At 37.5% G+C, this 17,286-nt stretch overlaps 1 protein-coding gene across 1 annotated transcript in view; it reads right to left on the reverse strand.

Moving 5' to 3' along the window:
• VPS41 (VPS41 subunit of HOPS complex) overlaps window positions 1–17,286 on the reverse strand; it is a 99,372-nt gene that overhangs the window by 21,740 nt on the left and 60,346 nt on the right. Inside the window, exons 11-16 of the mRNA XM_051610114.1 lie at window positions 9,832–9,929; window positions 7,357–7,486; window positions 5,535–5,650; window positions 3,919–3,975; window positions 1,349–1,410; window positions 509–590 (exon numbers count right to left, since the gene is read on the reverse strand). Of these exons, the coding sequence (XP_051466074.1) occupies window positions 509–590; window positions 1,349–1,410; window positions 3,919–3,975; window positions 5,535–5,650; window positions 7,357–7,486; window positions 9,832–9,929 (545 nt within the window). The remainder of the gene's footprint in view (window positions 1–508; window positions 591–1,348; window positions 1,411–3,918; window positions 3,976–5,534; window positions 5,651–7,356; window positions 7,487–9,831; window positions 9,930–17,286) is intronic.

Raw genomic sequence — 17,286 nt, forward strand, 5'->3', positions numbered from 1 at the left:
ACAGCACAGGTTTTCCCTATTGCTTTGCAATTTAACTACATTTGACACTTAAAGCTTCATCTCTGTTGCAGGGGGCTTGGATTTTCAGGAAAGGCTGGCACCCACAAAGGATATTCTCCTTAAGAGTTGGGGTAGGATTTTTCAAGACACACTGGAATTGAGAGAAAAGTAAATAGGAAACATGTATTTCACTGTGAGCAGCTGTGAAAGGTAAAGGCCTTGGGCATGGGTCTTCTACTTGTGGGCTGACAACAAGTTAAAAATAGGTAGCCAAGTACCTGGATATGCTACGCCTCCAACCCTGTTTTGAGGCTTGTTAACATACACACAGTCTGAGTGACAACTGTACACGTAGAGAGCTGGTGCAGGAATTTTGAGGGCAGTTTTATACCCTCCTACCACTCTAGTGCCATTACACATGGCATTTAGATACTTGAGATACTTGATCAAAACATGCAGGAAATACAGCATGCCAACTACTGGAGTTCAGAGACAGGAATTAACTTACCTTAAGCTGACCTATTTCTTTAAACTTGTAAACTTCAAATTCCCAGAGTTCTGTGTTTTTGCCAAGAATTTTCTGGCACTTTCTGGAAAGAAGATGAAAGGGGAGAAAAAAAGTAGGCACACAGAAGAATACAAATGTGACAGCATTACTGCAAGGATTCCTTTCTCCTTTCTTCTCCCTAATCAAGGCACTTTCAAGGGTCGCTCATTCTGGCAACCATTGCTTCAAGTATGTTAGGTACTCCTCTCAGATCTTACTATTTCTTTGTATCCAAAAGGATATAACAGCTTATTATGCATTTACCATTATTGATTAAAGCCATATTAGCTTTATGAGTGAAACTTTTAAATCCCAGCCAAGTAAAATTGAATACTTAAAAATATGTGTATATATATATATGTACATGAAGACACACATCTTCAGTAATTTCTGTTGCTTACTTTAGATACCCAGATTTGACATTTTTATTTACACCCATGTGACCACAATTTATTTTCTGATGGTCGTACATGTTATGACACACTAATAAACTTCAGATCATGAACATCCAAAGAAAATATTTATTTAGAAAACGTAATGTGACTGAAAAAGTAAAGGTTTACTTTCAAAAATATATATGTCTCAAATCTAATTAAATTTTAGTAAGTTTACAGTAACTTTAGGGTCAATACAGGAAAGAAAAATAGGGTCCATACAAATCTGTATGTTTTGAATCTTCAGAAACTCTAGAATACATAGAAAAATCAACATCACAAAATACTTCAGAATCAGTAATTTACTTTTGCTTTTTCTTTACACAGATACACTTTAGCCACCAAAAAAAAAATCTTAGTAAGTTACCGAGCAGCCAGGTCATACTCTCCTTTCTCCACTAGATGATTTATATAGGCTAAACCAATATCCTAAAGGGAATAAAACCAAGGAATTAGTTATAAAAGTTTGGAAGTCAAACACTTGACTGGCACAATAATTTTAATTCCAGCTGTATGTACCATTGCTAGGTCAAGCACCAGGTCCTAAGTGGATACTCCAAATTCTCCTTCACACTTAGGGCCCACAAACTAGTCAACACAAAATACTTGCCTAGACTATTCACAGGTTCAAATTAACAATGGAAAGGCTGTGCCACCTCTACATATTAATAATTGTTCAAAAAACATGGCTGATCAGTCAGTGCCTGCATTAGGTATCTCAAAAAGAAACCCAACGGCTACCGTATGAGACACCTTCTTTGTAAACATAGTTTTCAGAGGAAAAAACCTTGATTGAGAATATAAATCCTAGTGCTGCTCCATAAAGTAGAGGAATTACTGCGAATTTAGCAAGATTGTTACCTATTATTACGTAGCAAATTTTCCACCCCTCTATTCTGCATTGGTGAGGCCACATCTGGAGTATTGTGGCCAGTTCTGGGCCCCTCAGTTCAAGAGGGACGGGGAACTGCTTGAAAGAGTCCAGTGCAGAGCCACAAAGATGATGAAGGGAGTGGAACATCTGCCTTATGAGGAAAGGCTGAGGGAGCTGGGTCTCTTTAGTTTGGAGAAAAGGAGACTGAGGGGAGACCTCATCAATGTTTACAAATACGTAAAGGGTGAGTGTCAGGAAGATGGAGTTAAGCTTTTTTCAGTGATGACCAGTGATAGGACAAGGGGTAATGGATGCAAATTGGAGCATAGGAGGTTCAAGATGAATATCAGAAGATTTTTTTTACTGCGAGAGTGACAGAGCACTGGAACAGGCTGCCCAGAGAGGTTGTGGAGTCTCCTTCACTGGAGACATTCAAAACCCGCCTGGACGCCTTCCTGTGTGATGTGCTCTGGGTGACCCTGCTCTGGCAGGGAGGTTGGACTAGATGATCTTTTGAGGTTCCTTCCAACCCCTAGGATTCTATGATTCTATTCTATTATTCTATGACAGTACTGAATGGCACACAATATGAACTGAGGTACCCAACAACTTCAATAGTTTAATCTACCACGAAGTTTTAAAGCAATAAATTCATGCACATACACCAGATTTTAGGATTTAATTTTGCTATAGGAACCACCTTTATACTTTCAACTTCACCATTATCAAGAATTGAAGATTTGTGGCAGTCTCCTTCTCCCGTGGACAAGCTCCCCATTGAGCAGAGAAGACGGTATAAGGAAAGGTGCTGTACATCTGTGGTTGTTTGGAACCCTTCCATTCTGCTCAAGAGGTGCAGAGGGGCAGTCATCATTACTGCAATCTAAAAGAAGCCCCAAGACCACTAGACTTGTCAGGTGGTCTGAGTGCAGTATCATTGGTCTGATTGCTGCTGGGCAGTGATAGCATGAGTTGTTTTAAATCCCTGTACCACTCACTAATCCTTCTCTTAGAACTTGATGTCAACATTTTTTCCTTAACACATTCCATGCGTTTTGCATTAGAGACTAAACACTCAACAGCTCTACTTGTATATACCCACACTAAATTTCATTCTAGCAGAGCAAATTTTTGCAAGCCAAGAGAAAAGCCTGAATTGCCAGGATCTCCTTTAAGAATTCTTTACAACTTTTGAAAGGGTCACAGAGGAGTTAAATCATGCAAATTTTGTGATAGGTGATGGCATGCCATTAGGTCTTGATTCAACTTCTGGACTACACAAGAAAATAATTTTAAAGACATACTGATATGCAGTGTACATATTATAGCAGTAATCAAAAAATTCAGTATGTTTTCTAACACTTTGTACTTACAAGCAAGCTTCCATTTAAAGAAGCAGCAGTATTAATTAAATACCAGTAAGTTCATGTGGAAGTCAAACAAAAAAGGCGAAAATTAGAGATGTTTTTTGTGGCTTTATCCCCCCACCCCTCTTCTCTTAAACATCAATATCCTTTGTTGCTCTGTGAAGGAACTAGAAACATAGGAAATAACTACACAGGAAAAAAGGAGCTTAACTATGTAAATAATGAGAATTGCAAAGCAACATGAGAGAGCTAGATGTGAAAGTGCAACTGAATAACAATAGCATTTAAAAGGTCTTCCAACTGCACCTTTTAAACTCGTGCCAAAACCCTGTTGCATGTAAAAGTTAAAAGAGAAATATGTCACCCCCTCCCAATCTCTAATATTGCAATACTGTGTGTTACTGGAAACAACAACAATTTTAATACGGAAGTAAAAGCAAACCAAAATCCCATCAGCAATCGGAGAAGTGCATCTCCTTTTTCATGTTAACAGCACCTTCATAAATCCAGATCCCTTCATGTTTCACACACTAAGGCTCCTCTTCTGCAGCCGAAACCGGGAAATTGCATGCCAGTTGGAGTATGCCTAATAGCTATTGTCTGCTGCCATTCAGAGAAGGGGTACTATTTGTAGCATCTTACAGCCTTCTAAAAACAACCAGATACTTTGCTTTGATAAAAAATGTTGAGACTTACCAAAATCTTGTGCTTTCTTATGGTTTTCTGACTTATCTCAGCTGCCATCAAAGCTTCCTATATTCCAAAAGTAGAAAACAGGAATAGTAGCCGAATCAACAAACGTTCAATACAGAAAGCTGTAGAATTATATAAATCAATTATTTTTCAGAGCAGGGTGTTTGAAGCACTAGAATTTTTAATGCCATGGTTGGATGAACAGCTTTGAATTCATACTCAAACAAAAGCAGTGAAGCAAAGAGAAAACTACTTTTGTTTCCATCTGGGTTCACTCCACATTACTATATTAGGATCAAATCGCAAGATTACAACAAAACAGACAATGCCATCGCATTGGATCATTTTCAAATGAGAACCCTTCACTACCAAAACCTGTGGAAAAAAAATCATCAGGAAAGGGGAAGGGGGAAGGCTACCTTTCACTTCCCCAGCCCAAAAGTCTTCTCCAGTCAGACTGATTTACATTTAAGTGTTGTTTTCTCTTCTTCCGCTTCTTTCAAACGTACAGAAACAAAGCTGGCACTTTTACAAACAAAATCAAACCTTTACCATACATCATAACACACAAGCCATCTACTACCCTGAATAGATTTCACAAAGGCACAGACACAGCTGTCACTTGCAAATTACTGGAGTCTTCAGGGACTAAATGCTGTGATTTACATAAACTGCAAAACTGCACTCATCATATCAGTTTGCTATTCAGATGCAAAAGCATCCACAAGGATTTAAACATCTGCATGAGAAATATCATGACTGCATTAATGAAAGGTATACATGCTGAATGGCTTTCCCACATTTTTTCTTCTAATGGGCATCCAAGAAATAACATGTAAGAAAGCATTTACAAGTTACTTTATGAACCGTAACAAGCGTTGTAAGTTATTAACTGCAGGACTTCAAAACACTGGATGTATGTTAATATTGTCTGTAAGAATTCTGTATTATTATTGCTTTGTGTTTAAACATGCTTAAACCAAATACTGAGCTGTTTTTTACCAACGAAGATGTATGTTTTTTTTTAATACTGGCTCTCTTTTTTTGGGAGTAACACTACTTTCACACCAATACCTACAGTTCAAGCCCAAATTATTTTGCTTTTAAAAACTTGCACACTGAAGTAAGTAATGCAGAGCAACATACAGTAACCTAACACAAACTTTTGACTTTATTGTGGATGTGATATAGAATAGGGAAAAAAAAATAAATCTAATGTTCCACACCATGTTCATATCCCTCCTCCCTTCAGTTGGGATAGATCTAGAAAAGTATCCATGTAGCTCATTAGTTAACTGTCCTGCTGCTTTAAAGCCAAAACTCAGCTTTAGTATTGTTCACTGACAGCTAATACGTTTCATATCTGGTGCTGAGAGCAGTATTCACAACATCTAATTCAGCTGCCTCACTTGGATGCAATTCAGATGAGTTGCTTCAGTAGGAAGACTAACTCTCCAGAGAGATGGAGAGATGTATAGTCAACACCTACCCCTCACAAGCATTTAGTCCCTGACTGCAGGAACAGAAACTATCCTATCCAAAGGACTGAACGAAGTTCATCATCCCACCCCACCTTCCAAACCAGGAAAGTCTGACAGAAAGAATGATGTAAAAATTACTTCATATTTCTTCTTTTCAAGAAGCCAGTCAATGTGGTCATCTTGGTCCCGCTCTTTAGCAACAACCACGTCTCTTGGGCTGATGATATAGAAAAGTGATTCACCTTCCGAATACTCTGCAAATGCATACACATTTTTATTATTATTATATGTTCCTTAAGTAAAGCCCTGCTTTTCAGTACACCCTCGAGGGGAATTTAAAAAGAAGAGATGCAAGGAAGACAGCAAGGCTACTCCTGCAGAACATGCTTGTTTGGGAAGCTGTATTCTCCAATAAATTAAAACTGGTTTAAATGGCAAAACAGCTTTCAAAAAAAATCACTACAGCTTATTGCAAATTCTGATTCATCCACTATGTGTAAACTTTATGATGGTTTAGAACACATTATTATACTTTTAGAGGACTATTACACTACATGGCCAGCAATAAACTTATCCTCCCCATCAAGGTCAAGGCCATCAAAAGCATAAATGATAGATGCCATAACCCCTGGGGACACAGCACATCATTACAGCAATGCATTTGCGATGCTATAAGTTAAGGTTATATGTGTAATGCATTTGTTTATACCATAAGCCTCTGTTTTTGAGTAAGCTCAAAAGTAAAAATGTACTTAAAGGTAAAATCAAGCACAGATGACTGTTCAGAATGGCTATTATTTCCACAGAACCCACAAAAAACCACTATCAATATTTTGTAGATAGAGGAAGGAAAACCATCCTCCATCTTTTATCTGTATCTATACATGCACACAAATCACTCCTGAACTGATAAGCAATCCACAAAATAAAACTTGTTTTAAATCCATCCAAAAATTTAGACTTAGAATATTCATTAAGCATAAAAGCACAACTGTGGGCATCAATGTTCTGCTTAAGGACAGGCACAAAGAAATTCCAATTCTACTGATAGTAGCAGAGATGTTTCGGAGATCAGGAGGAGATATACTGTATTTCTAGTGGCTTAAGGGCATTGATGTACACAAAGAGGCCTGCCAAGCCTATGATTTGAAGAGTGCTGCCAGAGAAGATGCTTAAAAATCAGATTCATGGATTTTAAAAGCCAGAAGGAATGTTTCTGTGTAACATACGCTATATAATCTTCACCAAGGAATTCTGCATCAGCTTTGCCATGCATCTTTCTGCACTACAACACATATATCAGAAAACCATCCCATCTTATTTAAAAGACTCTGGCATACATTGTGCTAGGGCTTAATCTCCCTGCCTGCTACATAATTACATCTATCTTCTGGGCTGAACTTGCCAAATTCCAGTTCCTGTTCATTACATTTTACCATTCTGGGGGTGTTATATGCCAATAGCTTTATCTGTACAGGGAGGCTAAATAACAGTGAGCCCCTTTTAAGGTGATCCAAATGCATGTTACTTTTGAGGTGATATTTACTCCATCTTCAACTCTAGAGCAGCTCTTCCATGACACCGTATCACTTATTTCACTATTCCTGAAGCCTTCTGTCTCCAAAGAGACACAAGAGCCCCCACAGATCATGCTGAATGCATCTCCATAGAAAATACTTCCTTCCATAATACTAGACGTTACAAAAGATTTGTATTTCTGCCTTCCCCAATATGTCTGTCTTAATAGGTGACATTACAAACCATGATGTTTAAATACGCACATTTGTTTTATTTCATCTGACTGTTTCTTGTGGATTTCCACTTAACATGTCAATGTCATAATCGGTTACAGACAGTTATTTACAGAGATGACCAAAAAATTAAAAAGGAGGCTGAGTCCTCCCAGAGCAAGTCTTTTTTAACCAAGTTATGAAAACAAAAGAATATTAGTAACACCAACCTAAATGATAATCTCTACATTCATTTTCCTGAAATCCTCGTACTGTTAGGGCATCAGAAGATATTTCTTCACAGGACTCAGGTAGGGGTTGTACAATATCCAGTCTAGGCCTTGCACAACACTCCATTTCCTAGAGAAACACAATCATCTTAGTTATATCCTACAGGATTTACCTTAGCAATGCCAACTGATGGTCATCTACAAACAAGGCTGAAATTAAACAACAGCAAACATTCCCCAAGGTACTTCGTACTGGGTACTCACTTGTGAACCATACCCATTGCAAAGCTTTGCTCCACAGAGTAGCTGTAACTACACCTGAAACACAAAGGGAAGTTAATGCTGCTCTTGGCTTGCTTCTCTTGAAGAGATCTGTGCAGAGAAAGGAGGTTTAGACAAGACACTGGTCAAATCCTCCCCTTGAGTTTGCTCACTGTTTTTCTGCTTGTGGTCACAGAAGTTTTCAGGGCTATTGCAGATTAATAATTAAGCAGAGCATTCAAGAAACAAAACAATTTGAGACACATTCTCAGCTGGACTCAGGCTCAGAGGGACAGAGCTCTATGAATCACTGATATTCTGGTACAAAGATGAACTTGGGTTTTTTTAGCTTGTGTTTATGTTTGCACTTGAAAGTGTCCAGCAGCACTAGGGAAAAAATTAATCTGCTATGCTGATGATCTTAAGAGTAACATGAACTTTCAAGTGCAACGTAGTGGTTATGGTAAGACAACATCATAGACTTCAATCTTCTATCCAAGGGAAACTGCTGCCTTCAACTGCTGCCTTCACCTAGCTGTATCTTTCATTAAGACAAGGTTTGAAACAATCCCTTATTTTCTACTTCTCATTGTGAATTATAACAAAATACAGAATGAAAGAGTGAGAAGACATACAAAGTAGATTTACACAGCTCTAGCCTATGCATTTGGCAGCAACATAACTCGGGTCTTCTACCAATTTAACTGTTTTCAAGTATTAACCATTAAAAGCAAGCAAGCAGTGAGTCTGATTCTGATCCAATTTGTCACAAGTAGGAAGCTGCAATTTGAAAGCTGTGAAATCAAGTGTAGAAAAAACAATGTTCCCCAAAAGCCAACAATATCCGTAGCAACCTGAACTTCTGGTGCAGGCTCAGGCAGCTCAGGCTCCACAAAGCCAAGACATTAACAGAGGGGTTCCCACCACACCAGGGCACTGACATGGTGTCAGGAAGGAGATAACTTGTTTCCTTGATAGAGTCATCCAGAGGGCTAAGAAGTTATTGAAGTCCAGCACTCAGAGTTGTTTAAAAGACTAATTAGAAGCAAATATATGAAAAAACCCATCTCTTTCCTGTGTACCATTACCATATCAGCTGAAACTCTTTTTGTCTTTCTTTCCTGAAGCTGCCAGAATAACTTCAACCTTTATCGGTTACTACCTCTTTTGTATTAGCTCCTTTTCCATGCTACGACTTCATTAACAGCAGCTTCCCCATTTCCTTGCTTCCCAGCATTTCAACCCATATCTTCTTTCCCTTTCCTTATCCCATTTATTTGCCTCTTTTTTTTTTTTTTTCCCCAACCCTCGCACATTAGAGAACTAGTGTATCAGCCCTCTTGGGAAACACTGCTGTGACATTACTTTTCTCCTTAACATAAATAAAAAAATAAAGAACTGACATCCTGCAGCAGAGCTAGAAGCTAACCCTATTGATTTCAGCAGGCTCGAGCATTTGTTTGAACCTACAGCATTTCATTGCCTAGCAACTTGTGCACCCAGTTGCTTAGGGTTACTATGGTGATGGTTGTCTAATGCAGATATACTATCAAAGAGATGATCAAGAGCACCTGCCACTCTCACTCTGCAACTTCAAGGATTTCCTCCACTGCCTTGCCTTTTATTTGGCAATATGAAATAAATGTTGGAGACAGACATGGCACTTGCCCACATGCAGTAATAACGACTGACATGAATTCTAATTTCTACCTATCTACACACACATCTGGGTGTACACAACTAAAGGTACTGGAAGCAAGGGAGACAATGATGCCACTCGCTCTCAATTGTGCTTCTCGCCTTCGCCACAGTGACTCTTACTGCTTGAGTTGATCAACTTCACTGCTTGGGTTTCTTCTGCATCTTAATGCAGTGTCAGCAAACCCCTCTTATAGCTAAAAAATTATACTTTTTTTCTGGTGTAGAAATAGCAGATAGAATGAGAGAAAAGGAGAGAAAAAGAGGAAGGGGGGAAAAAAGGAAAGAAAGAGGAGAGAGAAGGACTATTGAGACCTTCTCTGCCTCCTTCAAGAAATAAAGGAATCCAGACAGGACTTTTGAAAGGTAAGTACATTAGTCTTCAACATCACCTCCACTGACCTTATTTTATAGGTGAGAGAAGATTCAAGCACTGTTCACTACCAGGGAATACAATTTTTTTCACAGATAATCTGATCTGCCTGACTAGTATCAGGCCCAAATAAAAACAATTACCGTTTTTTCGGAAACCTCCTTCACATATGAAAGTATAACAAGCTGGTCGCAGAGAGGGGCAAGCCCACTGATATAGAACTCAGTGTCAAACTGGAAAACTGAAAAACAGGAAAGACAACAGATTGTTAAACAAATGAATGTGTATGAACCACTCCCCAAGCACAACACAGAACTGATTTTCAGTGGCCATCAACAGCCAGCAGGAGCACTTTGGAGACACGAAGACTCCATACATATAATGAACCCCCAGTCTTTCCAGTTGCATCAGCAAGATGAAAAACCACGTTTAACAGATTAAATTCCATTAAAGCTTGCAAGGAGAAATGTTTGTGCTCCAGGACATGCTAGATGTGAAACATGTGAAATGAATGGTCAGCCTGATTTTCAATAATCAAACTGAAAAAAAAGGAAGCAAACCCAATAAAGTAGGTAATAAATGGAACATGTCCATTGGTTTGCATATTCACAGCAAGTCATGTGGTCATGAAAATCACAGGGGCTACACCGACTGGTATGATACATGAAAACAAAAAGATCATTATTTATTGATTATCCCTTTAAAAATAACACAAAGTTTTTCAGATACTTGCATTACAAAGAAAACATACAGTCCATTTTCTTGTTTATAAAACTAAACCCGTAATTTCCTAAAATCAGTTTTGAAATCGAGACAGTTACATGATGACTATTTTGAGAAAGAGAAAGTAAGAGAGAAGCACTGTATTTACAAAAAGGCTCATTAAAGCAGATCTCTGCCACAGGAAAAGATACTTATTTTATTTTGCTGGATTTGGAGTGCAGGCATTTAACATCTGGTAGGCCCTTTTTGTGGGCTCCCCTCTCATGAGGCCCAAAAGAGGTGTCATCCAAGTACTAGTATTAGAAAAAATTATAAGTTTTTATTAAAATATGGGATGCATAATTATTTTCTCCAAAAATATGGTTTTAGGAGAATATAAGTGTAAGTAGAAAAAAAAAGTTTCCTTGCTTTCTGCTTAGCATGCTACATTACTTAATTTCTACTGTTTACTAGTTAGCAAAGCAAACAGATAAAGCAACGTAATGACACTAAAAATAAAGCTAATTTTCTTTAGCTAAGGTAATAAGAAGGAACAGGAGAAATAATCATCCGCCTGCTCAAGGAGAAAAAATCCTTTAAAGTGAAGTACAGATTTGACACCTGTCTCTCAATGAATAAGCAAATACTGTTGTTCTCTTAATGAGTGCTGACACTTTGACATCGCTGGGGGACCAAGGCACAGAGCAAGGGTAGAGCACTCCATCTACTCTAGGAGAGAATAGGTTCACATTTGTAATCCTCTACATAATTATTTTGTTCTAGCCTACAAGACCGATGAGATTACTTCAGCTGTGTCACATGCTGCTCTGAGTGATGATTTTAAACAAACGATGTCAGAAACATCTACATAATATAACTTATTCCCAGTTTACAATTTAGCAACTTAAAAGAATATGGAAGGCAGGAGGGAAAGATAAAACAAAGTAAAATCTGTAATGCTGGCTAGAAGGATAAGCAAACAAACTTTCATTTCAGCTTTAAAAAGTCAAAAGAGAAGGCTCTCAAAGGCATATAAAACATTGTGGTTTGAATTTGGAGAGGAAAAAACAGCATGATGAGTGGTACATTTATAAAGATTATGGGGACAATTAAAAAAAACCCCACACGTTTCTTTGACTTTCACCGGAACTTTAGTTCCTTTGCCAATGAAAATGTTTTAATGTGTACATAAAGGTGTATTTAGGATCAAGCAGTAGGCTGTTCTGTGAGACAAAAATAAACAAAAATCATCACTTCAAGTTTTGTTTTTCAATAGAGTTTAGTTTCCTTGGTTTCACTTTCAGCTTTCGCAGCTCATCCTCCTCAAGAGGCCTTGTTGAAACACAATGCTCGAGCTCTGCTGCTACAGCCTTGAACAAAGAATAGCTGGCAGAGACTGTGCTTCTTGACCTGATAAAAACCTTTGATACAGCTAATAAAAAAAGTCCTACTGAAAAAAAATTATAGCGGAAACAAACACTAATAGGTTAATTTGACTTACTGTCTGGACACTTTGTTGTGATTAAGGGGGGCAAAAAATCCAATATAGAGGCACTGCAGAAATGCTGTTAATTTGAAAAGGATTCAAAACAATTAAAACAAATGTAGTACTGCAGTAAATGGGAATGACCGAGGTAAGGCCATGTGTCACACATGTTTATGCCTGTCATAAAGGAAGATGGAAGATATGCTGACAGTGGATTTACTCTATGTTCAGCATCTACGTACAGCTGTCAAACAAATTACCAGGAAGCAAAAAGAAGAAACCTGTAAATCTTTTTTTGTTGTTCATTTAAAGAAACATATGAAATACACCACGCTACAGAAATAAAACAATATATCTACCCAAACTCTATAAATCAACTTTCTCTCGAATTTAAAGATCCACACACATGCAGTAAACTAAAGAAATATATTTCATGTAATCAAAACTCAAAAGCAGCCCCTGATTTTCCAGTGCATATTTACAGAGTGAAATTCTGCTTACAGTCAGGTTTTTGCCATGTTTTCAATGGGTCCAAGGTTCCAACATTGTCTTTTGGGAAACTAAGTAGGAAGCTGAACTAGCTTGCAGAGAATTAACATGAGAAATCTACTGTGTGGAGGAAAAAAATATTTTACTGTTTTTTTAAATTGCACTTGAAATAAGAAGGAAATGGAAAAGCAAACACACAACTAATTAGTAGGTAGTCCACTTGTATATCAGCAGTAGCAGAGCTACAAGGCACCATAAACCAAACCAGGTCACCAAGAAATCTGGTGCACTGTTAGCTGATGGGACGATGCCACTAGGCATTCCCAAATTACCTTTTAACTGGCTACTTCAAGTACATCTGCAAAATGTGCAGTCCCTGCTGTAGGCCACAGTACAGCATATCCCTTTTTCAAGATGTTATCTTCACCATCAGTAATTTTACTGAGATAGGTTATTTATACAAAACAAAATAGGCTGCAATATGGCATGTTTTGATCAGCTATGATAATGTCCGTGCAGTTGCATTTGATATAAAATAGAAAAATGAATTATTTTTTTTTCCACAGTATGTGCATTCAGTTCCAACTAAAGGACCAGAAAAGGCCCCATACAAGTATCACTTAAGCTGTCTCTAGATGGACAGAAGCAAATCACAAACCATAAACATACATACATGGTATAATTTAATTGAAATAGAAGACTATTCTTTCTTTTAGGTGTACTATCTAACATAATCCTTGCAGAAAACATCAATCTCAGATTTTTTTTAACATAATATTTTTCCCTGAAAACATTTATATATGAACACTTGCCCCAGCATTTAAGTATTTCCTTACAAATGGTTTATATTTCCCATCAGGCTCTGCAACAGCCTGCATATATTCAAATTTCCAGGGCAGACCTATTTCTGACTAGAAGCCTGAATGGAAAGCTCAGCATGTGCCCTGTTAAAGAAATGTCAACTGCAGCTCAAAAGGAACTCTAAAATTCCGGGGAGAAGCAGTGAAGTAACCCAAACGGAGGTCCTTTATTTGGGCTTGAATATCCTTAGAACTCCCTGCAGATTTTCTACCTGTAACACATAAAATTAAGCAACTGTTTACCTAATCACAAACGTATTGCAACAGCATTTTAATGGACTATCTTTTCCCTCGAATTTCAGTAGGAAGATCAGTAGGGTAAGACTAAAATCGATGGTGAGTCCTACACATCAATGACTAGCAAAAACTGATGTTACCAGAATCAAAACTTACATCCCCTACTATTCATTTATAATAAAAAATGGTTGGAAAAGTCATACTAAAATTAATTTTTGCTTGAATGAAGGTTCAGTAATCAATCATTCCATATCTAACTTTGAATGCCACATGGCAAAGAGGGTGAGTGTTTTCATTAAAGCAAAACAGGGCAATGAAAATGATACTGTTAATTGAATATGATCACTGAACAAAAAAAAACAACCGTGAACATCTACTCTTAAAATCAAAACTGTGTAAAGCCTCTGGGACTGAAAGCTGTTGCCTTACTACTTGATGCCAATATAAACTGGAAAGGAGCAAGAATTTTGCTATGAAAACAATTTATCTCAATTATAGTATCACACTAATTAGACACAACAAGAAAAAAAGCCCTCTGCCTCATTGTGCCAGTAATAATTCATCTGGTGAGGTCTTCTCTTTCAATTAAACTAGAGAAATGGGGTTTTTTTGGGTTTTTTGGTGTGTTTTTTTTTTACTGTAAGCAGTGTCACAATTTGCTGTTTTACCAGCAATCAGGGTGTGAGAACCAGATGCGCTACCATGATGCTGAAATAATCTTAACCCTATTCCATCTCACACAGCAATGAAAAAATCATCTTTAGAAATATGGCAAGTGTCTGCACAACTCTCTAGCTATAGACACACACAACCTTTAAGGAAATCCTGTGCTATCCTTGATGGCAACTGGAAAGTCCGAAGCTTAAGTTTCAAAGCTTCAAAGTTGCTTTTCTGAAACACTGTTTTTTCCATTACACATTTAACTGAGAAAACTTTGTTAACGAAAAGGGAAAATACACAGGAGTTTGACTACTAATTTTTTCAAGAAATGTATAAATTATCAATTTGGCTTGTGGCAATACAGGATGAGCAAAAGTCTAAGTGGAACCAGCTATATAAGTAGTTTGGGTTTTACTCCTCTAGTTTTGATTGGCAGTTTGCTTCTCAGAGTGTAGGAGACTTGATCCAGTGAAAGCTGGCATAAATCAGCAATATAACGTTGATGACCTTTAGTCACAGCTAATTTCCTGCTCAACACATTCATTAACTAAGCTTTTAGATCCATCTATATACAGAGAAAAATGTTGGTATGGTTGAAATCGGTATCTCACTTCACAAACAAAAAAATTAATACCTCCATGTTTTCTTTTCAGATAAAAATATGTAATCTCTGTGCTTGGTGATAACTTGCCGTGCAGTTATAAAGCTGTTCCCTTACAAAACATACAACTGTGTTGTTACACAAGTTGATCACAAAACCTGTGATATTTAAACCAGAATTCTACTTTGTGAGGAATTTAGGGGAATGCAGAGAGGAGACGTGCTCAAGAGGCATTGCTGGCTGGTTAGCACCTGGAATTAAGCTGAGATCCTCATAAAATTTGGGCTAAAGTAAATTGACTTGGAAGTCTTTAATTGACTTAAAAGTCTTTCACTGACTTCCAGTGTTGATCTCTATTTTCTGCTATCATTAACAACCTGAGTAACTGAGGCAGAGATAAAGTACTTCTCCATAAAAGGATATAAAATCCCAAGCTACTTGACAAGCCATCAAAGACTAGATGCCCTGTTTCACTTTGAAAAGACATTGTATTAACTGCAAAGTGCTAATTAGTTCTTTAGCAACCAGCCCTCTCACAGGCTCCAGTTGAGGAAGGGTTCCCTGTTCAGACGAGAAGCTGTCCAGCATTACAGCTTTTGTACACACATCAGGAGCAAGCACAAAGGTCAAGCACTCTTTAAGAAGGATCACAACAGCATTTAGTCCATGTTAAGCCTGTAATTCAATACCAATACTTTCTAATCAATACACTACTTCACAGCGGTAGCTGACAGAGCTAAACTGATAGGATCTGCTCAGCTAACATACATTTAAACCTAAATAGAAACATTTAACTGGAGTTTATCTTCAACACTGAATGAAGACCCACAGAAGCAATGTACTGGAACATGCAACCAGAGACAATGGAAAATAATACTGAAGAAAAGCATCAATTAATATACTGAAAGACGCATATAAAACGCCACACAGATCTCAGTGCTCAAGCCCTGTATAATTAATCTAATTTCTCTTACAGGTAATCATGGTATTATCTTCTTTAAAATAAAACAGCTAGAACAGTTCAGTGGTGTTACTTTCCCACATTATGGACTGTCTAGTTTAGCATCATAGCAGAGAGCATATTTATTTCCTGCCTCAGAGTAAGTAAAGCTACATCTTGATGAAGAGCACCTTGTTACACAGGATCCTATGTACCTAACTTACAAGGCAGAAGATGCTCTGTTTCCTTATTCACCAGGCTGCAAAACACTGAAGAAATATTTATGATCTACTAATGCCATCACAGTTTACTATGATACTATTGTGGAAGTCTGAGGCCCTCAGAGTAAGTCTACAAGAGCATAAATCTGAAATTGTTGAGGTGTAAGAAAACACTGTTTTATCATAGACTTCATATGTATTATCCCGATGAGCAGAGAAGCAACTGTGAAGTCTCCCTCTCCACTTCTAGTTTTCATTCCATGTGCAAAATGGTAAAAGCAGGTGGAAAAAAACCAAAAAACCCCGCACCACTAGACATGAATGAAGTTAGACTGTGTTACGGATTTCATTTTTCATAAGTACATTGCCAAGATGTTATGAGTCAAAACTTCTGAAAGATATTCAGCTATCCTGACACTGAAGGATATTCTTTCCTTGAATAAATTCTTTACATTCTGAAAGCGTATGAGCTTATACATCCACTTAGGATACTAATGACCTTGCAAAAAACTACATTGGTTGCTGGTCTGCCCATTAATATCAGTCCTTCCAGCTAAGCCTTTGAAAAGTAAAGTTGAAATAAAATTGAAATAGATACTATGGCATGACACACAGCTCTCAAGAAGACCTTCTATACGGCTACGTCAAAAGCTATTGTAACTTATATTGAGACGTACAAATAATGCCTCTTTCTTTTCCCTCCCAACCTAAAATCCATGTTTCAATGAGTGCTGCTGGCAGCATTTGGCAGAGCTGTTTCAGTGCTTCGACCTGAAACCAGAAAGAAGAATTTCAAGCACGTCATTAACAGGTTAAGCGAGATAAAATGCCAGTCCTCAAAAACAGAGATTTTAGGCTAAAAATTGTGAGATGAAAAAGTTACTTCCACAAAAATCCCTAACCTTCAGATCTGCACCTAAATAGTCTGATGACAGTTTCTTATTTTTATTTTTTAAAAATGAAGTTCCGGTAGACAGTCACATAAGACTAACTCCCTCCATGTAGATACATTATAGCTGAAGTAGAAGTTCCTCTATTTACTTGCCCCCATGTAAATAACCCCATTTAATTATTTTCTAAAAGCGACTTACAGACATATAAAATATTATTTAAAAGATCTAAGGCTAAAACTCAGAACTTCTCCTTGATTAAATTCTCTCAAATATCCTAAAATTCAAGAGTTAGTTATTCTGTTGGGGCCATGTAACCTTAAACAACAAATTGCTTCCAGGTCTTAGTTAACTGTCAGGCATGCCACTGTCTCCAAGCATCCAGAGTTCCTACCGAATTTAACAAGTCTCCTAGTTATTTTCAGAAGCTATTTTAAAACAATTCTTTCCTGAAATCAGAAAGCAAAGTATACACCTATGCCATGAACCATTCTAATCTGACATGAGCCAGG

The sequence above is a fragment of the Apus apus genome, chromosome 2 (assembly GCF_020740795.1).
Source record: "Apus apus isolate bApuApu2 chromosome 2, bApuApu2.pri.cur, whole genome shotgun sequence".
NCBI classification, from domain to species: Eukaryota; Metazoa; Chordata; class Aves; order Apodiformes; family Apodidae; genus Apus; species Apus apus.